The 21,531-nt window shown below is 41.2% G+C and overlaps 1 protein-coding gene across 4 annotated transcripts in view; it reads left to right on the top strand.

The window, feature by feature from the left end:
- Positions 1-19,054, top strand: part of PSIP1 (PC4 and SFRS1 interacting protein 1) — a 37,342-nt gene extending 18,288 nt beyond the window's left edge. For all 4 annotated transcript variants that reach the window (XM_042804890.1, XM_042804893.1, XM_042804891.1 and 1 more), the window contains exons 9-17: positions 115-190; positions 3,398-3,620; positions 3,816-3,934; positions 7,470-7,525; positions 8,776-8,846; positions 13,831-13,932; positions 14,635-14,848; positions 16,253-16,361; positions 18,307-19,054. In XM_042804890.1, coding sequence (XP_042660824.1) covers positions 115-190; positions 3,398-3,620; positions 3,816-3,934; positions 7,470-7,525; positions 8,776-8,846; positions 13,831-13,932; positions 14,635-14,848; positions 16,253-16,361; positions 18,307-18,370 — 1,034 coding nt within the window. In that variant the 3' untranslated portion in view covers positions 18,371-19,054. The remainder of the gene's footprint in view (positions 1-114; positions 191-3,397; positions 3,621-3,815; positions 3,935-7,469; positions 7,526-8,775; positions 8,847-13,830; positions 13,933-14,634; positions 14,849-16,252; positions 16,362-18,306) is intronic.
- The last annotated feature ends 2,477 nt before the right edge of the window (positions 19,055-21,531 follow it).

Raw genomic sequence — 21,531 nt, 5'->3', positions numbered from 1 at the left:
GGGTATATATTTCCACTTAAGGGTAGCTTCTGTCTGTTGAGTAAGAATCTTTCATCATAAACAAGGAGCAGATGGTGGTTGTGGAGTAACCTGTTATTTCTGTATAAATATTAGCTTCTGAAGTAAAGGTTCCAAAACCAAGAGGGAGACCCAAGTTGGTGAAACCATCTTGTCTTGCAGAGACCGACTTGTAAGTTGTTCTGGTTTGTTTCTTAATATAAAGCTTCTTTAATGTAAAACATGTTGTTCCTTATGTTAAGATTTCATAATTAGTACTGAGTTCCTGACAGGTTTTTGCCCCTCTAGTATTCCACATGAGTTACTGTTTGCTTTGATGTTGTTATTTACAGCTCAGGTAATTAATACATAGCAGCTCAAGGTCGTACATTTCTGGAACAAGAGACAGAAGATCTTAAACTTCCTAACTTGCAAAATCTGTGTAGAATTCATTATATGATTCTACGCATATCATAGGATGGTATTGGTTGGAAGGGACCTTAAAGATCATCTAGTTCCAAGCCCCTGCCACAGGCAGGGACACCTTCCACTAGACCAGGTTGCTCCAAGCCCCGTCCAACCTGGCCTTGAACCCTCCCAGGGAGGGGGCAGCCACAGCTTCTCTGGGCACCCTGTGCCAGGGTCTCACCACCCTCACAGGAAAGGATTTCCTTCTTATATCTATTCTAAATCTACTGTCTTCTAGTTTATAACCATTACCACTCATCCTATCACTACACTCCCTGGTAGAGATCCCCTCCCCATCTTTTGTGTAGGCCCCCTTCTAAGTACTGGAAGGCCACTATAAGGTGTCCTGGGACCCTTCTCTTCAGGCTGAAAGCCCCCAGCTCTCTCAGCCTGTCCCCATAAGGGATGTGCTCCAGCCCTCGACCATCCTCACAGCCCTCCTTTGGACCCGCTTGAGCAGGTCCATATATTTCTTATCCTGGGGTCCCCAGAGCTGGACACCGTATTCCGGGTGGGGTTCCGTGAGAGCAGAGTCGAGGGGAGAGTATCACCTCTCCCAACCTGCTGGCCACACTTCTCTCGATGCAGCCAAGGACACAGCTGGCTTTCCGGGCTGGGAGCACACACTGCTGGCTCACAGTCAGTTTTCCATCCGCTAATACCCCCAAGTCCTCCTCCGCAGGGCTGCTCTCAACCCACTTGTCGCCCAGCCTGTATTTGTGCGTGGGATTGCCCCCACCCGCGTGCAGGACCTTACACTTGGCCTCGCTGAACTTCATGAGGTTTGCACAGGCCCACCTCTCCAGCCTGTCCAGGTCCCTCTGGGTGGCATCCCTTCCCTCCAGCATGTCGACCGCACCACACAGCTTGGTGGCATCGGCAAACGTGCCCAGGGTGCACTCAACCCCACTGTCCACATCTCCAGCAAAGATGTTAAACAGCGCTGGTCGCAGCACCGACCCCTGAGGAATGCTGCTCATCACTGCTCTCCACTTGGACATCGAGCCATTGACCGCAGCTATTTGGGTGTGACCATCCAGCCAATTCCTTATCCACCCCGTGGTCCATCTGTCAAATCCATGTCTCTCCAATTCAGAGACAAGGATGTTGTGCGGGACGGTGTCAGATGCTTTGCACAAGTCCAGGTAGATGACGTCAGTTTCTCTTCCCTTACCCAACAGCGTGGTAACACCATTGTAAAAGCCCACCGGATTTATCAGGCACAACTTGCCCTTAATGAAGCCGAGTTGGCTTTCACCAATCACCTCCTTATTTTCCATGTGCCCTAACATAGTTTCCAGGAGGATCACCTCCATGATCTTGCCTGGCACAGAGGTGAGAGTAACTGGCCTGTACTTACCAGGGTCTTTCTTTTTTCCCCTTTTTAAAAGTGGGGGTTATCTTTCCCCTTGTCCAGTCAGCGGGACCTTCACTGGACTGACACAACTTCTCAGATATGGATAGTGGCTTAGCCACTTCACCTACCAATTCCCTCAGGACGCATGGATGCATCTCATCAGGTCTTGTGGACTTGTGTATCTTCAGGTTCCTTCGATGGTCTCAAACTTGATCTTCCCCTACAGTGGCTGGTTCTTCATTCTCCCAGTCCCTGCATTTGTCTTCCGTGTCTTGGGCGGTGTGGCTGGAGCACTTACTGGTGAAGACTGAAGTAAAAAGGTCATTGAGTACCTCAGCCTTCTCCGTGTCCCAGGTGACCCAGTCTCTCATTTCCTTCCACAGAGGGCCCACATTTTCCCAAGTCTTCCTTTTATCAGTGACGTACCTGTAGAAGCTTTTTTGGTTGCCATTCATGTCCCTGGCCAGACGTAATTGTGTCAGGCCTTTGGCCTTCCTAACCTGATCTGTGGCTGCTTGTACGTTCTCTCTGTATCCCTCCCAGGCTACCTGTTCTTGCTTCTACCCTCTGTAGGGTTCCTTTTTGTGCTTGACCTCCTTGTTCCTGCAGGCCTCCTGGCGTTCTTACCTGACTTCTTCTCTGTCAGGGTGCATTACTCCTGAGCTTGGAGAAGGTGATCCTTGAATATTAACCAGCCTTCTTGGGCCACTCTTCCCTCCAGTGCTTTATCCCATGCTATTCCACCAAGCAGATCCCCAAAGAGGCCAAAGTACCCTCTCCTATTGTCCAGTGTAACGAGCTCGCTGTGTGCCCTCCTTGCTGCCCTCAGGGTCTTGAACCCCACCATTTCGTGGTAACTGCAGCCAAGGTTGGCCTTGAGCTTCACTTTCCCCACCAGCCCCTCCTTGTTGGTGAGAGCAAGGTCCAGCATAGCACCTCTCCTCATTGTTTCCTCTATCACTTGGAGAAGGAAGTTACCATCAATGCATGCCAGGAACCTCCTGGGTTGCTTATGCCCTGCTGTGTTGTCCCTCCAACAGGTATCGGGGTGGTTGAAGTCCCCCATGAGGACCAGGGCTTGTGAATGTGAGGCTGCTCCTAGCTGTCTATAGAGGGCCACATCCACTCAGTCTTCCTGGTTGTGTGGCCTGTAGCAGACCCCCACTATAACATCTGTCCCTGCCTTCCCTTTAATCCTGATTCAATGCACACCTTAAATAAGTATACTTTATAAAACTAGTTTATACTGCACGCAGTGTTGGTCCTACAGACATACATATGTGTGTCAAACTTTGGAGCATTATCTTGATTTTGGATATATGCCCATATATTAACGTTAGCTTCATTAGGGTGTCCTGACTTTTTTTTTTTTTTTTGCTTAGGCACTCAGCTACAATTTTAGAAAAATACAGAGTATTTTTTGAGGAGTCATTAAATGAATTGAGAGTGAATCAACTTCCTCATTTTTCATGTTCTGAGGTTAAAAAAAAAAAACACAACAACTTGCTAAGTTAGAAGAATGTGGTGTTTTAAATGCACTCCTAATAATGGTTATGATGCTTATTTGTGTTTTAGTACTCAGGAGGTGGAGAAAGCAAAGAAAAAAGGACTCGAAGAAAAGCCGAAAAAGCAAGGGAAAAAAGATGACGAAAGTCACAAGGAAGAAGATAAATTAAAGAAGGAGTTTGACAAAAAGGAAGCAAAGAAAGAGTCTGAACCAAAAAGGAAAAATGCTGCAAAATTGGGTTCTGTATCAGCTTCTGATACTGAAGATGATGAAGAACATGAAGGTGGCAAGGTATAAGTTTGCTTTTTTGATATATTTATTATAGAGGAAAGTTGTAGCACTGAACATCTTTCTTGAAGTTAATGCTAGATCTTAAAGGTTGGAGACCTGTGGGTGGTTAATACAGATATATAGAACAAAAGTTGCAGAACCTAATTTATAATATTACTTTTCTCTTTCCAATTCTAAAATCCTAAATAAAAACAGAAGAAAAAAGGGGGAAGAGGCTTTCAGGCAGCACACAGGAGGAACGTTGTAAAAGGCCAACATGAGAGAGAAGTAACAGAAAGAAAGCGTAAGCACGAGGAACAGACAGAATCTGAATTGTGAGTATATTTTGAAATCCAGTGTCCACAAGTTGTAGGAGTGCTTTGAAACAAACAGGAGGCGATTCCTGAAAAAATTCCAAACTGGTTTGCACTGTTTTCTGTTGTTCTCTCCCCCCACCCCTTCTTTGTCTATTTCAACTTCTTTTTAAAGAGAGAGTAAAAAGCTTCTCTAAACCACTATGTTCTGTTATGGGAGTGTGGGAAGAGTTGATCCTAGAAATTAAGTGATGTCAGTTTTTCAGTGACTTAGAATTTATAGCAGAAAACAGCTGGTGGGTTCTGTTTAGAAGTAACCTAAGAATATCCATGTGAAAAGGGATCAGTCTGGAAAAACTGGTCAGGATAACAATATATTTTTTTCTTTGTTTTGGATATATTAGATTGAAAACTGGTAGGCCCTGTTTATCCATGGTTATGGATTTTTGGTCAGGTTGTGGAACGCATAGGGTTACCTGGAAAACATTTCCTTTTATGTTTGGCAGCTAGAGCAGACACTGTCAGAACACGGGAAAAATTAACAATTCTACTTAGCACCACAAAGCCAGTTGAGTGATACCAAGAACACTTTGCATTTGGAAGGTAATTTATCACAAATGAATGAAGTATTAGAATGGAGAGAAGATCCTACCAGAACCTGGGGTGGGTGGGACAATAAGAAGATATCTGACTCATTCTCAAGAGCTATTCTGCAAATGGGTGAACAAGCTGCCACCATGAGAGTAGGAAGTTCCTATTCCCACATGTTATTCCCACATGTTGTGTTTTGAGCTCAGAGGGCAACTGAGCACCATGCAGCCGCTCACTCCTTCCTTCCCCCTCAGATCTGAGAAGGGGAAAAGAAGCCAGACTTGGGATTTGAGATAGGACAGGGAAGAGCAAATCACCCTTTATGGTCACAGGCAAAAGGCAGAATCATTAGGAAAGAAAAAAATAACATAAATTTATTACAGATACTACCACCACCACCACTTAACAGAGTAGGACAGTGAGAAGCATTGCCACATCTAGAGAACACCTTCCCCTGACTCCTCCCTTCTTCCCAGGCTCAGCTCTGCTCCTGGTATCTCTACCTCCTCTCCACAGTGGCGCAGGGGCAGAGAACGGGGGGTGCAGCTAGTGCTGCCTCTTCTTCCATCTTCGGTGGGGGGAGCTTCTGGAACTTCTTCCCCCTGCTCCATTGTGGTCCCCCTCTCACAGGAGACAGTCCTCCACAAACTTTCTCCGATGTAAGTCCCTTCCACAGGCCGCGGTGTTTCCCTCGCTGCTCTGGCGTGGGACACCAACTTTCTCCAACTGGATTCCCTCCCATGGGCTGCAGCCCTTCCTGCACTGCTCCAACGTGGGACACCCCCGCATGCTGCAATCCTCCCAGCACCAAACTACAACAGCAGGGGCTGCTTCTTCCCACAAGATCCTGGCCTCCTTTGCAGCCCCCTTAATTGGTCACGCAAGGCCCCTAACAGACCATAAATCAGTTTCTGCTGCACTGTAGACCTCCATGGGTGGCGGGGGGGGCCGCTCTGCCATCTCACCACAGGATACAGGGGGGTCTCTGCTCCGGCACACCTCCCCACTCCTTTCCTTCTCTGTTCTTTCACTGACCTTGGTGTTCAGGCAGCTGCTGCAACTCCTCACAAGTTCAACTCCTCCTCACCAGGTTCCCTGCCTTAAATATGCTATCACAGAGGCGCAGCTGATTGGCTCGGCTTTGGTGCAGAGGTGGGTCTGACTTGGAGCTGGGGGAGCTTTTGAGAAGCTCTTCAAGGGGGCCACCATTGTAGCCCCCTCCCCTGCTACTGAAAAAAAAAAAAAAAAAACACCATTCAAACCCTGGACACCACAGCTACTGGGAAGGCAGAAGAAAAAGGCAAAAATTTGGAAGGAGGAGGATGATGATGGTCCCCTTCATCTATAACAACATAATTCTACCTTTTTCATGTTCATTAACAAGAATCTAGTTTGGGGGCTTTTATCCTCTAGCCCTTTCTTCTCCTTTTCTTCCTGTCACGCTTCTGGAAACATAATCTGATTACTTGCCTGTAGCAAATAGAAGCATTTCCAACCTGAGACACTAAATTGTCCTTAGCATCTTTGCAGCTCTTAATGTATCATTATCTAAATCTGACATATGCTGACTGATTTCTGCAATCAAACTGTCATATATTGATTTGGTTATAATAATAAAGTCTCTTCTACTTTTAAAGAGCTGTCATAGTTTATGCATTGGAGGATAGACAGAGCTTTGTTTCAGTAAGATAAAGGAGTAGTAGTTAATGAATGTATAATTAATTTAATTATAGCTGATGGCTAATACAACAAAAATCAATATCGATAAAAAGAAAAAAGACTTATTTTTATGCTATCTGTCTTGAAGTTCCTCTACTGATACACTGAATATAGGCTGATATCTTTTTTTGGTTACTTTTCTCATCAGCATAGTTTTCGTTTTCTAGTCTTTGTAGCTACTTCATTAATACTTATTTAAGCCTAGTAACAGTGCTTTGTACATTGTTCTGTACATATAAAAAGTTTACACATACTGTTTAAATGGCATGAGGTTGTACTGCTAGTTGCAGTAAAATAGTCTTATATACTTTAAAACTCTTGAATCTGTAACTGGGTAGTGTATGACAGGAACGCGGAAGATGATAGACACGCAGGCCTAGTTGTTTTATGGATGCATACTACTATGACGGGAAGAAAATTAGTGACAGAACTTTTAATCATGATGTGCTTAAATATGGAAATTCTAAAATGAGGCACCCCCTTAGTAAGACAGGACCAAGGACTTGCTAAACAGGGTTCATGATCTTTTCTGAATGAAGAGTTCAAAAGCTTGTTTGAAAGGCTTCTGCCTGTATTCATTCTGTAACTTAGATGGAGATGATTTTTTTGTTGGTTTTGAGTCCAGCTTTATTTTTAGTCATACAATTAGAAAGAGCCAGGATATCTCAATTAACTTGTAATAAGTCTTTTTCCTTTATTACTGTTTGCTTCAAGAATATTTAAATTATTACTCACATATTTATGGTCAGTTGTAGGATATTTACACTGTTATAATTAATTACATGAGAAAAGTAAGTCACATAGGAACTGATTGTGACTAATTTATCTCTCCATAATCCCCCATGGTAACATTAAATAGTTTTAATCTTTTTGTCATCATAATAAAAATACTTTAGTTTTCCATAAGTTAGTTCTGTACAATGCCATTTTACCAATTTGTACATGGAAACAAAACAAAATACAGTTTGGAAATGTGACTTACTTTTAAAATCCTTTAATTTGCTGCCTCAGGGGAAAACCTTCTGTCAGTATGAAAGATTTATCAGCAGTATCTCAGCTAACAAATTTTGTTGATTTATTTCAGTTTTTGAAAACTAGAGTTTGGCTCTTCGGGGTTTTTGCATACTAATGTTTTACTGACACAGTAACTCCAAAACCTTGCACCTCGTCTAAAAATGAGAAATAAAAAAAGATAGAAAAACAGACTTTACAACATATTAACAACACTTTATGATGTTTTTGATAGGCATAGTAAAGAAGAAGGCAAGAAAACAGAAGTTAAGAAGATGGAAAAGAAGAGAGGTTGGTTTAAAGAAGCTAAACACTATTTTTGGTCATCTTAATTTTTGAACAGAATTATCTGCCTGGATAAGGTAATTTACTGCTAAGGGTGGCTGTGGGGTCTCGGTCCAAGATGTTTGATCCGTGATTGCTGCCTTCAGGTCTGTGAAACAGTGCATTCTTGTTCTTCTATGCCTTTTCTTCAGTGCATTAGAACGTTAGAACAGGTCTTTGCTATTCCCATTTTACTGTCATTTGAGCTTTTAAGCCTCAATGATCCCTTCTGTTTGTGAACAACAAACAGAAGGTCTTATTCTTTGAACTGAATCACTTTAGTTCATCTCTTCATTTTTTCCTTCCTATTTTCTCATAACACAATAGTCTGGGACATCGTGAAGTACTTAGATACTATCTCTTACTAAACAGGAGGCTTGCTAAGCAAGAGGCTTGTTCTTCTTAAGCAAGAGGCTTAGATTTGGATTACTGTAGTCTTGTCTACTAATGCATACTTGCAAACTGTCCTTCAAAGGGATAAGTCATTCCTTTTTTTAGTACTCCCATCTCTCAAGGCAATCCAAACCACTGGCTGTAATATGTAGTATAGTACAGATCCAGTGGCATGGACTCCAACCAACCCAGTGTTGACAGGTGCTACAACAAAAAATTACCCAAACCCATTCAAGGTAGATTAGACTTGAAAGAACCTCTGTTTGCTTGCAGTGTTGTTCAGAAAACATGCACAGTACATACACAGTGTGAAAAAATCCAAACAGGCATTCAGCACATGAGTTAGAGACAGGCGTGTTCATTCTTCTTGCACACCTGCTGGAGCATGTGTATGAGGAGCATTTTATTTGGATGGATTTGGACTGGAACTTGAATCATTTCCAATTTATTGAAAACAAAACCATCAATGTCTAGGTGTCCTGTCATTAAAGGTTTTCCAGCTGTGTAACTCTTAGTATTTATTGAAACTTCTTTTTAACCTGGCCCACAAGTAGAAGGTGATAGCTGCCTATCGAAAGAGCAAATTGTTTTCAGTTTGTAACTCCTTAGGAGAGGTTGCTAATAGTGTCCAGTTTTAAAAAGCTGTGTACTTTATTTCTGATAAAGCCCTGTGGTATATTTATGTGCACCTGGATCATTATCTTATATGGAGTGCCTGTCCATGTTATGCACTCTGTGTGAAGTTCAGATGTATAGAAAGGTTTCTACAAAAACAAACCTAAAATGATTATCAAATATTGATGCATACTATTTTTAATCTTCAGAAACATCAGTGGATTCTAGGCTTCAAAGGATACATGCAGAAATCAAGAACTCCCTGAAAATTGATAATCTTGTAAGTATTCTTTTTTTAAGACTGATTTATATGTATAATACCAGTAGGAAATACTTGGCATGTGTGCTTGTTTTTAATTCATGTTCTGAGAGAGAATTACGCTTTTCCAGTTTGAAAGATAACAGCAGCTACTGTGGACATTAAAAGATCAATGTCAGCAAGTAAAATTGGTTTTGTTTGAGTGTCCTTCACAATTTATTTACTGGTAGCATTCAGACAGAATTCTGTCAAATGAAGCATCTGTGACAGCTCAGCCTGAGCTGTGCAGAATCGCCAGAAGGACACAGTGAGTGGGATCGTGTCAGACTCCCTGATGCAAGGGATGGAGACCCCCACGTGCTGACCCCACTCATTGCCAATGGAAGTCCGCTGCTTGCTGGGGGCTCAGGTTTGGAACACGACTGACAGATGGTTGAGGGTCGTCTGGCCTTAAGACTAGTTATTAACTGCTGCTGCTCTTCTATGTTGGACACCAATGACAGGGTCAAGGGAGTCCTGCAAAGCATCACTCTGGGACTCTGAGGGTTGTGGTCAAGGTATGGGGACCCAGATGGTGGTCTCTTTCTTGAGGAAAGGACTTACAAAGGAATGGATCTGCTAGGAGATGGCAGGATCCACTCAAAAGTACTGCTGCCAAAAGTCTGGCCGACCTGGTGAAAGAGCTTTAAACTAGGAGCAGTAGCAGAGGAGAAGGTGAGGAAGTGGTGGATCAGGATGGCAATCAAATGATGCAAGGTGTGATGTAAACATAAGTAGCCTTGTAATCAACAGAATTCTTCAACAGAACAGGACTGAAATGGCATCACCACAAGCATATGCACAGAAATGAGGAAGTGCTGGCAGTGCAGCATGGTGAGGAAGGCTCTCATAACCCTTCTGGAAAGTCAGCACAACTAGGTGCCTCTTTGAAGTGGCTGTACACTAATCCATACCGCATGATGAACAAACCAGAGGAACTGGACATCCACCTGCAGTTGCAGAGCTATGATTTCATTGGCATCACAGATTTAGTGGGGTGTGGGATAAGTCTTTGTGTGAGAGACTAGTGGAAATGTGTGGAGATCTGCAATGGTACAGAGGATAAGCTAATTGAGAGCTTATGGGTCAGGATTAGTGGGCAGACTAATATGGGTGACATCCTGAGGATGCCAACTGCAGATCACCTGATCAGGCAGAAGTAGAGAATGAAGTCATCTTAAGGCCATTGGGAGATGGCTCTGGTCCTCATTGGAGACTTTAACCATCCTGGTATCTGCTAAGAGACAACATGGGGGTTATACAGCAATTCAGGAAGCTTCTGGAAGGTAATAACCTCCAAACACAGGTGATCAAGGAGCTGACAAGGGATGACACTCTGTCACACCTGATTCTTATAAATAGGGAAGATCTGGTCAGGGGCAACCCTGGCTGCAGTGATTAAGATGGTGGAGTTCAGGATCCTGGTAGGAAGGAGCAGGGAAAAAAGGATCACAACCGTGGACTCAGGAGAGCAGACTTTCGCTTCCACAGGGATCTGCTTGGAAGTCTCTCCTGAGAGACCATGCTGGAGAGAAGGGACCAGGACATCTGTCTCACTTTTAGGGATGTTAGTGAAGAAGAAATCCTGATTGACCAAACTGACCTCCGGTGTGATGACTGGCTTGGGGAGAGAGCAGTGGATGTTGTCTGTATTAAGTTTAAAAAAGGCTTTCCACACTGTCTAACAGCCTCATAGACAAACTGTTGAACTCCAGACGAAGTAAGTGGGTAGTAAGGTGGACTGAAAACTGGCTGAACTGCTGGGCATGACTGCGATCAGTGGTAGTGACTCTAGGTAAAGGCCAATCACTAGTAGTCAATACTGTCAAAACATCTTCACTAATAACTGGGATGATGGAACAGACCACACCTGTAGCAAGCTTGCAGGTGATACAAAACTGAAAGGAAAGATTTGATGGGTGTGCTGACATCCAGAGGGACTCAGATAAGCTGGAGAAATGGACCAACAGGAACTTTATGAAGTTCAAAAAAGATTCAAGTTCTGCACCTGAGGAGGAATAACCGAACGCATCAGCACAGGCCAGTGACTGAGTGGCTGGAAAGCAGCTTGTCAAAATGACCTCGGGGTGCTGGTAGATACCAATCTTACCTTGAGCCAGCAGTGTGCTGTTGTGGCAAAGGTGCCCAACAGCATCCTGGGCTGCGTTAGAGATGCCAAAACATGGAAGGAGGTGATGGCACTGGATCCCATTTTGGGCTCCCCAGTACAACAGAGACATGGCCATACTGTAGGTAGCCCAATAAAGGGCCACGAAAATGAATTTAAGGGCTTGGATCATCTGCCATAGAAGGAGAGGCTGAGAAAGCTGGGAGTGTTCAGCCTGGAGAAGGCTGAGAGGGGGATCATTTCAATGTGTTTCAATACTAGAATGGCGTGTGGAAAGATGACAAAGCAGACTCTTCTGAGTGAAAGGACAAGAGGCAATGAACACTGATACCACTGCAGGAAATACTGCTTAAACATAAGAAAAAGCTCTTTTACAGTGCAGGTTGTCAAGCACTTGCATATGTTCATCTAAATTCTTACACCTTGGAATCTACTATTACGGTTGGGTAGTCAAAACAGGTAAGGAAGGACCAGAGCTGTATGGTTTTTTAAGCCTCTTTTAATGTCTATGCCTTTGGTGCTTTAGAACAGTACCAGGTTTTCTGAATTCAGGGCTATTTGTGCGTTTGTTTTGGTTTTGGTTTGTTTTTTTCTCTAACTGAAACCTGCAATCATGAGACCAGACCAAAAATACTTTACCAGTCTCTTATCTGAAGTCCTGGAGGGGATGCAAGTCTTCAGAAATCCATTTCCATTTACACAACTGAAAAGGCAAGTAAAAGACTTAGTTCTACCCCTGTCTTTATCTACTGCTGAAGACAAGAAAATTCTCACTATGATTAACTGGCCAAGGAGAGCTGCAAGAGTGACATCAGTTTGAGGACTTTGCCTAACTTTCAGAGTACCATTGTATGGATGATGCTGAAAGAGATTCAGCCCTTGGCTTAGCATCTTCATTTTGTGAGTGCCATTTGTATAGTGAGAAAATATGAGTGTCAGTGAAGAAGTACAGTAGCGTGAGAAGTAGAAAGCTGCTCCAGCCCAGGAACTCAGCGTCGTGTTGGTGGCAAGGTTCTGGTAGTAGGGGCAGGGGGCTGCCCTGTGCTGGACACAGCTGGTTCCAGCCCGCTCCAGTGGACCCACCGCAGGGCCTGGCTGAGCCCCTCAGCCAAGATGGTGGTGCCACTGGGAGAACACATTTATGACAGGGCAGAACACAGTGGGCAGAGAGAGGAGGAGGGAAGGAAAGAGTGAGAAACAGCAGAGGGAACATCAAGGTCAGAGAAGGGAGGAGGTGTTCCATCTTGCTGCAGCAGGTATTCCCTGCAGTCAGTGGAAGAGACCAGGAAGGAGCAGATGTTCACACTGGCCCGTGGAGAGCCTATGTGGGAGACTTCCAAAGGACTGCAGCCTGTGGGGAGAGGCCAAGCTGGAGCAGTGGAGAGCGGGAGGGAGGGAGTTGCAGAGAGGAGCTGTGATGTACTGACTATCCGCTCCCCCCTGCCCTGCTTGGAGGCGGGCTGGGGAGAGGAGTCTGGAGTGGAGTTGAGAAGGGGAGAAGAGGTGAAGGAAAAGTGTTGATTTAATGTTTGTCTTTGTTTCTCATGACCCAAATCTATTTCAGTTGGTAATAAGTTAATTTTCCCTACACAGAGTCTGTTTTGCCCACAACAGTAGCTGCTAAGCAACCTCCCTGTCTTTATCTTGACCCATAAGCTTTCTTGTCCTATTTCGTCCCCCTGCACTTTTGAGGAGGGAGAGGGGAGTGGCTGCATGGGCAGCTGCCTGCTGGCCGAGGCTAACCCACCACAGTGTTCAATATGAAACATTCATTTACAGTGTGGCCTATTCTTAAATTATTTAAGTCTATGCCAATACTTTGTCTCAGAAATATGGTTCACCTTAAATAAAATTTAGAAAGCTTTTACTTCACAGCATAATAGCATAATAGTTTGGCTTAAGTAAATTGCTCTGTCTTGAGCCAGATAGTAAATTCCCCTCAAAAAAATGAGTAAAAAAAAAAAAAAGAATCAAAAGCCCCAAAACCCCACCAAACCTTTGATTCAGAGGTGTAATGGAGCAAATATCTTAGAATACTGGGAAGAACATTGTAGAGCTACAGCAGGGACACTTGGTTTATCACACTTGTATTTATCAAGTAAACTTGATAAGATTTTTGATGAGCATGGTCTTGATATGTTTATTTTTTTTTAATACTACTAATTTCCCTTGAGAACTGGAGCTACAACTCTATACAAGATGCAGAATATTATTATGACTTATGCTGGTGATGAATCTTGTTAGTTCTAAATAGGAAGTAACATAAGCAAGAGTAGCTGAAGATAGGGAAGTTGAGAACCAAGTATCATGGGAAGGAGACTTTACTACAGTGTTTTTTGAAAATTGATTAGAAGTTCACATCATTACTTCTGGGTGTCCCCCATACTGTGTCTTTGATCAAACTTTTAACTGAAAAATCTACAAAGATATAGTTCTGTGTGTTAACTGCCATCCACTTAAGAAGCTTTGCTAACTTCTCAGTGACAAGTCACTTGGGAAGATTTGTGTATGGAGAAGACTGACTATGGAGAACAGCTTCAAGCACCAAAGTACTAGAATTTTGAAAGTGGCATAAAGCTTGAGTTTGTATTTTGAAAGTATAGTATTACTATTAAAAACTGTTATTCAGATAGCATGAGCCTTTTGTTACGGAAGTAGCTAAAAGGCAACTGAGAGTAATTTTTGTTTGCAAGTTTGACTGTATAAAATGTTCTAAAGTACATAGCCAAAGATGATATGGGAAGGTATCACTGAGCATGGAAATTAATTTAGTATGGCTAAGTAAGGATTATTAACCTTTAAGTTATGTCTTCAAACTAATTTCTTGTTTATATACAGGATGTGAACAGGTGTATTGAGGCTCTCGATGAGCTTGCATCCCTTCAAGTCACAATGCAACAAGCTCAGAAACATACAGAGATGATTCTGACTCTAAAGAAGGTGAGATCTGCAATGTTAGTTTAAGTAGCTTGGGTGTTTTCTTAAGTTGATCTCAGTGTTATTTACTACTGGAGTAGTGTGTCCAGTTCTGGTCCCCACAATTCAAGAACAATGTGGACAGACTAGAGGGGGGGTCCACAGGAGAGCCATGAAGATGATCAAAGCGTTGGAGAACCTGCCCTGTAAGGAAAGACTTGGAGTTAGGTCTCTTCTTCCTGGAGTAGTCTCAGGGCAAACATCACAGTATTCCAGCACTTAAAGAGCAGCTACAGAGAGGATGGAGGATCTTTCTTCACAAGGAAGTGCATAGAGAAAACAAGGGGCAGTGGGTACATGTTACACCAGGTGAGGTTTTATCTTGACAAAGAAATTTTTTTTTAACAGTGAGAACAGTTGTTCCCTAGAACAACCTCCACAGGGATGCAGTGGAGTCCCCATTACTGGAGGTTTTCAGGATGCAATTGGACAGGATGCTTGATAATATCATCCAGGCTCCCTTTCACACAAAGGGTTGGACAGATTATCTGTCTCTCAGGGGTCCCTTCCAACCTGGCCTATTCTGTGGTTCTGTGCTATTTCAGAGAGTGTAAACGTCTATGATCCCATTTCAGGTTGAATTGAAAATTTAATCTTGCACATGATGAAATTCCGTAGGTATTTGAATACCTAAGTGGACCTCATTGATGATTACTTTGATTTCAGATACGGAAATTCAAAGTTAGCCAAGTTATCATGGAGAAATCTACAATGCTATATAACAAGTTCAAGACCATGTTTCTGGTTGGGGAAGGAGATTCTGTTCTTTCCCAAGTATTAAATAAATCACTTGCTGAGCAGAAGCAGCACGAGGAAGCCAACAAACCCAAAGAACAGTGGAAGAAAGGAGCAAACAAAAAAACTGAAAAGGACCAAACAGGTAAGTTACTTTGGTTTTAGTTTCTTGTCATACAAAAGAACTAGCCTTCATCACTTCCTGAGCAAGCTTCAAAAAATCAGAAAATGTATGTTGTAGTAGAGGTTCCACACAGATCTTTCTGCAACTCAGTGATCAACACAGCTAATACTTTAATAAAGAATCTAAACTGAAAGACCTCCTATACAGTCTGACTAATGAAGCTACTCCAGGGAAGTCTAACACTAGACTTCAGCAGAACACACTGAAACACATGTCGTTGCCCAGTCAGATGGAGAATGGTAAGAGATTCTATCAGAGTAGGGGGAAATTTCATGCAAGTGGATTTTTTTTTTTTTTTATTTGCTACAAAGAAATTCTGGTTCCCTGGGTTTGTATTTCTGCCATCTTAAAAGCTGAACTGCTGAACTCTTACTGTCTTCAGGAAGCAGACATTTACAGCAGTTTGTACTTCAGCTGAAGTACAGCTTCAGAGTATCTAATTTGTAACAAAGCATTATAGCATTCATTGTTTCATTGAAGTTTCCATTGGCATTCCAGTTCAGAACTGATTCTGAGCAAATCTAAATAGATCAACGACTAGAATGTCATCTTAAAACAATCTTGTCTGCTTTTTAGCATTTCTTAGCCTGTAAGTATTCAGATGAGTAATGTCTTGTATTTTTTTCTTGCTGTAGCACAGTAGTTTAATAGAGGTTTTTCAGTAAACTTCAAATAAAATGGACTGTCAATTCTGACTTAAAGTGACATTCCTCAACAATTCACTCAAAATTCACTGGCTTATAATACCAGAGCAAAACATGTATTCATCACAGAAATTTTAAAGACGTTAAATATTTCTGCTTTGACTTCACTAAATACAGTTTCTACTTAGTGCTTTGTTTTTCTGCTTGACAATTGCATGCTGTAACTAAAAACTTTATTTATATATAGTTTGTCATATTTTAATTATATACATATTTGTTAGAGTTGAGAGTAAATGAGAATCCAAGGAACTAGTAACTTCTCCAGTTACAGTATCAGAAGTTCCCCAAATTGTCTGACCAGGTTAGAGTGGTAAACTGAATTTACTGCTGAAGTATATTCTGTCACTGCTCAGAATATAAATAAGAATTAGTCCTATTATGTGTCACCTAGCAAGCACAAGAAGATCTTGAAATCACGTAAAATAGATATATATACAATGTTCATTTCCCATTATTAAAATTATGGGATGAGGCTCATTGTGTGGAATTTTCAGAAGTTGAAGCAGTGTAAGTTACTGCTTTTTGTAGTGTTTCAGCTGCTGGGTATCATGGTAAGGGGAAAACATAGCATTCGAGTTGATGAAGGTAAAGAAATTATCTGGGACTTTTTATAGCAGTTTTGCTGCCTGCAGTACTGTTTTCTTATTCTACCATTTTAAAGGTTCAAAGGTTCTGAATGGAGGGTCTGAAGCTCAAGATACCAAGCAGTCACAGCACAATGGAGAGAACTCTGAGGAGAAGAAAGTTAGACAAGCTGTCAGTAAGAAAAAGTGAGTTGTTAACCTTACTGAGCTAAGGATCTATTCTGCTCTAGCAAAATGATGTAAAATAGAACACCAGTAGATTGAAGTTACCTAACCATGCTGAAGTACTGTTTTCTTTGCAGCGTTTTCTGTCAGCTTTAGAGAATAATAGCATGCAAATATTCTGTTGGTTTTGAATGAACATTTTTAGTTACTTCACTCACTACTGTGGTGGAGACTCAAAGAAAAAAATTATAGGATGTCCTGTGTTTATCAAGTTTTTTGTGAAATCACGTACTCTTAATCAGCAGCCAAGCCACTTTAGTGTTCTATAGTGTAGCTATAGAATTGCCCAGTTGCAGGTAAATTGCAGGATAGAACTTAGACCTGTGAAATTTCAGAACTCTGAAGGCTTTATAGAGGTCAGTGCATTTACCTTCTTCAAACAAGAAGCTGTAAGAATGCTTGAATTTGTAAGGAGGTAAGTATTTAAACCTTAACCTCACTGAAAAATGCTGTTTTATAAACAAGAACGAGCAGCAGTTGCTTTCTTTGTAGAATTTAGTAAACAATGAGGAAAAAGCCTAGAACTGTCCTTGAGCTGAGTTGTTCTGTTTAAGTACCACTTGGTTTTCTCTGGGCACTTCTGCACCTTGTGCTCAGGGGTCCGTTCTGTCCAGCAGCAGGTACGGAGGCAAGCTTTCCTTTCATCACTGTCTTCATGCAGGCCAGGAGAAATGACAGTTACTTGGCATTCTTTTAGCTCTCTGCCTAGTTAAAATTGTACAAATGAGTGGAATATTGACTGTTACTTACAGGAAGATAAACAGAACAAAACCATAAAGCTACTTAAGATGAAAATGATTTTGATACGTGCTGAGAGGTAGCCTCAGAACTACTGGCTTCTGATTACCCAGCTTTCAGAAGTGACATCTGGGAGTTTTTCAGCCAGTGATGCCAAATTCTCATTTGGTCTGAGTAAGCAGCACAATACCGGAACATAGTGAAGGCACATGTGTAGGTTCCTAACAGGTTACAAAGTTTAGCACACTGCTTAAATAGGTAATTTGGTCAAATCACAGCATGGTACTAACCAAGTGCAACACCTGAGTCACTTGAAATTAATATCAAGACAGTTCAGTAATAATAGAATATACTTGGACAAGTATTTAAAAATAAAAGATTACTAAACTGGTTCTCTAAGGTAGAATTTTTTTCATGGCCAGCTCCTTTCCTTGTTCCTGCAGAACCTGACAACACTTGGATTTTTGGGTGGCAGAGTGACAATCTCAGTCAGATTGCCCTTTATATTTGTGATTAAAAGAATTAAGAACAAGAATAGTTGGGTGCATGCATGACACTTCAATGGACATTGGTCAGAAGAAATTTAAGGCAGATACTTTAGGCAGTTGCACAACATGCCTTGAAAAAGGCTGTCAAATATAAAGAGTGTCTCAAAAAAGCAACTTTGAGGCGAGACAATTTATATTTTGAATACATCAGTAATTGTGATTGTATCTGTAAAACTTGCAAATATATCTTCCATGAATGAGCTAGTGGGGTGTCAATGTTCTGTTAATAGACATTTATTTCTTTAATCACATGCAGTGTTTGCTATGGGCTTGAACTCTATACTCCCAACACATTCTTTGACTTGCCTAAACAAATAAACCTGCTTTACAAAGTCTTGTATGGCTACTTGTGAATGGCAGTCATTCTGCCCCCAACTAGTCATATACATTAATGTGATGTTAATCACCACCAGCTTAGCTTTACATTTGGGGGCAGTCAGCCTAAGAGGAGATAGATAGCTGGCATCACTACCTGCTTCAGTTCTCCAGACTTCATCTACTGCTGAATGTATGTCAGCATCACTTACTCTACTTACTCTAGACTGCACAAATTCATGTGGAATAAGTCTTGCTCTCTGCATTTTTATATGGTCATTAATGTTGCTTTATTTTGTTTCTAGGACACATGGTGAAGAGAGAGAGCTTGAGAAGCCAGCAAAAGATTCTGCCTTTGAAAGCAAATGATACCACTGGAGTCTTTTTCTAAAATACAAATAAAAGAGGCTAAGTTTTGCATTTGAAATCTATAGACTGCTGAAAGTTCTAAATAATTTTATAAGCATAGTATTGTAAAGTTAAATTTTGTGGAATAAAAGCCCTTCTAATTTTGGTTTCAAAGTATTTAAACACTTTTGCCAATAGTTTTGGTCCAGTATTAACAGATAACACATTTCAAAAGATTAAAATTCCACTTAGAAAACAACTGCTTTCATGTCACAGGACTTAGAGTTGTAGTATATTGTTACCTGACTACTGTTACGTTTGTCTAGCTGATTGCAGGAAAAAGTGTAAATACTTTTAACTGCCCAAATGCTTCATCTGTATAAAGCCTGCTCTCTTCCTAGGATACTGACCTCTGTGCATAGTTTTTCAACTCTTGTGGGGATGTCTTTTAACTTGTGTTTTGTAAGAATGGAAGCAGTGTTTTCATAGCTGTTAAAATGCTAATGTACAAGTATACTTAATCAGTTTAGTTCTGTTCTTGCAAAACTCATTGTGCCAATTTGCTGCAATGTGACTCTATGATATGCATTTGGTTTAATTAAGTATACTAGAATGAATAGTGTTGTTCTCACAGAACCCGTTGATGAACACTGTTTGGAAAACACTGTCTTGAAAAATTAATGAAATTAAAGCATTTGAAACTGATGGACTTGTTCTTAATACTAACATGTATAGATGAAGACATTCATAGAAACAGCAAGTGTCTGGTTTTAGTACTATTTTGATTTTATTGCCTTAGTATTAGCTTGCAGATTTCTAACTTGAATTTTAGCAGAAATGGTGGTAAAGTATTTTAAGAAAAATGCCTAAAGGTGTGATGGAATGAAACAGCTACAAGCTCCTCTGAGAAACTCCCTTACACACTTTGCCTGACATCAGAACTAGGCATGACTTCTATGTGACTGGAAAATGGTATTTGACAGAGGCCAGCCAGGTTAGAAATTAGAGCTTTATAGTCCTAGTAAAACTTGTTAGGGGGATATTAGGGAAGGTGATAGTGTTCCAGGTATACATACTGCCTTGTATTGTGACCTTCTGGGCAGCAATGGAAAAACATGATTACATCAAGGTGGAGACCAGTACTTCTGAAACTTTAACTCACACCATTCAACAAGGAAGAGTTTTCAGTACTGCAGCATGACCAAAACAGCATGGTATCAAATACTGAGAAGTCAAATTATTTCTTGTTTATATGCCTTCTAAACTGCTGTTATGGCTTCTTCAGTCAGCCCACCTTGGTTTTCTGTGTTGTTTTTACCCAGGGTAGTATAGAGAAAATGGATTTCTAATATATAAAACAAGGTGTACAACTTTTCCCTGTTTCAGGTTCAACTTGCTACAATCTTTACTTTTGTTTGCAGTTATGCTCTTCAGTAGTGCTAAGCAGCTACTCAGTAACAGGAAAATGCAACTTCAACATTCAACACATCACAACCAGGTGAAGGTCAGTAATGTCAGCACTGCTTTTGAACTTCCCCATTATCCAGAATCTGAAAGTGACAGACTTACCTTGAGAATGCTTTTTTTCACTGAAATAATGCACTACTCTGAAGTAATTCCTCCATATTCTGTGTCTTAATTTTGAAGAGATGAAAAGTTTTTTTCCCTAGCACTGCCTTTTTGCTGGCTTTAGGGTTTTTTTCTTACTTCTAACAGACTAGAGTAATAAACTACATACTAGTTTTAGGATCACAGCCCTAATCTCCCCTGCTCTTCACTTGCATGGTTTAAGTAACAACACAACCCTCCTCACTAATGACCAGAGGCATAGAAAAAAGCATGAAAAGCCTCCAATTACAACTCCAGTATCTGACACTCATTGCACGAGCAGTATTATGTTTGTGTTCAAAACTGCCATTCACTCATCTTTGCTAGCTTGCTCTAGTTATTTTTTTATGTAACTTTCTTAGAATCTATCACACAGTGAATGTTTTTTTTCACTGATAAATACACCACTCGAAGACCGTTTGTGTACATGTAGTCACTACACCTAAGCTTCTGCTTCTGCCTGCTGGGAAGTAGTTTGACCAATGTGAAGAGTGACTGGGGGAAGGCTTCCACATTGCTGCTCAAAGCAAGTTCATAAATGAATTTTCACATAAAACATAGTAGCAATCAGTTACAGTAGCACATTGTAGTAACATGCTGGCTGCCTGAGGAAATTAAAGTAGCAAGCTACAGGCATTTGGAAAGCTTGATTAAATACCAAAGCCTGTATTTACAAAGCACAATCCACTTTTGTGATTACTTAAGTTAAAACTCAGCATGGAAAGAAGTTCTAGTTTGCAGCAGTATAGTTAAAGTTTTGAACATAGCAATCTCCCATACAAAAGTAAAAACATGCAAGTAGTTACTAAATGCTAAAATTGCTTGCAAAGCAATGGGCATAATGGGTACATAATCATGTAATGAAATTGAAGGTGTTTATAGGCCAAAACCTAACAGCTTTTAAATTTTGAAAATAGTACCTCAAATTAAACCTGGAAGATGAGATGAATAGCCATAGCAGCTCCCAGTGTGAAATTGTCCTCAGCAGATGGCCATGATGTTTGGCCTCCGCAGATCTTGAGTTTCGGCAATCTTCACAACAAACTGTTAAGGGCAGAGACTAACATGGCCATACAGCTAGACCATCAGACAGCAACATTCTCATTCAGCTTCCAAATACAGGTAGTTACTGTACACTGGATTTTGCATATTTCTACGTACATGTAGATGTACTTTACTGCCTTAGGAAATTAAAACAACTTCCACCTTCACCCTCAAAAGTGTTTCTGTAAAGATGTTAACTCAAAATGGGAATTCTCATATAGACACTTACTGATTTTGACCATTCCTTTGTACCAAAACCCCTCAAACCAAAAAAAAAAAAAAAAAAAAAAAAAAAAAGGTACTATGTATTCAGTAAGTACACCAAATCCACCTTGTTTTCAGACAAATGTTGATTAGGTAACACACATCTGTCTTTCACAACTGCTGGCCAACCATGCCACTACTTCAAAGGGTTACCTGAGATGGATGCAGAGATGAAGCTCCTGATTGTATGCTGGAAGTCACTGAAGTAAGTCATGCTTGATCCATTCGGCTGCTTGGGCTTCTACTACCTGAAGTTAACGCCCATT

The sequence above is a fragment of the Tyto alba genome, unplaced genomic scaffold, assembly GCF_018691265.1.
Source record: "Tyto alba isolate M040663 unplaced genomic scaffold, T.alba_DEE_v4.0 Super-Scaffold_42, whole genome shotgun sequence".
Taxonomy (NCBI): domain Eukaryota; kingdom Metazoa; phylum Chordata; class Aves; order Strigiformes; family Tytonidae; genus Tyto; species Tyto alba.
Note: the sequence above shows the minus strand (reverse complement) of the source record. Positions and strands in the feature narration are given on the sequence as shown.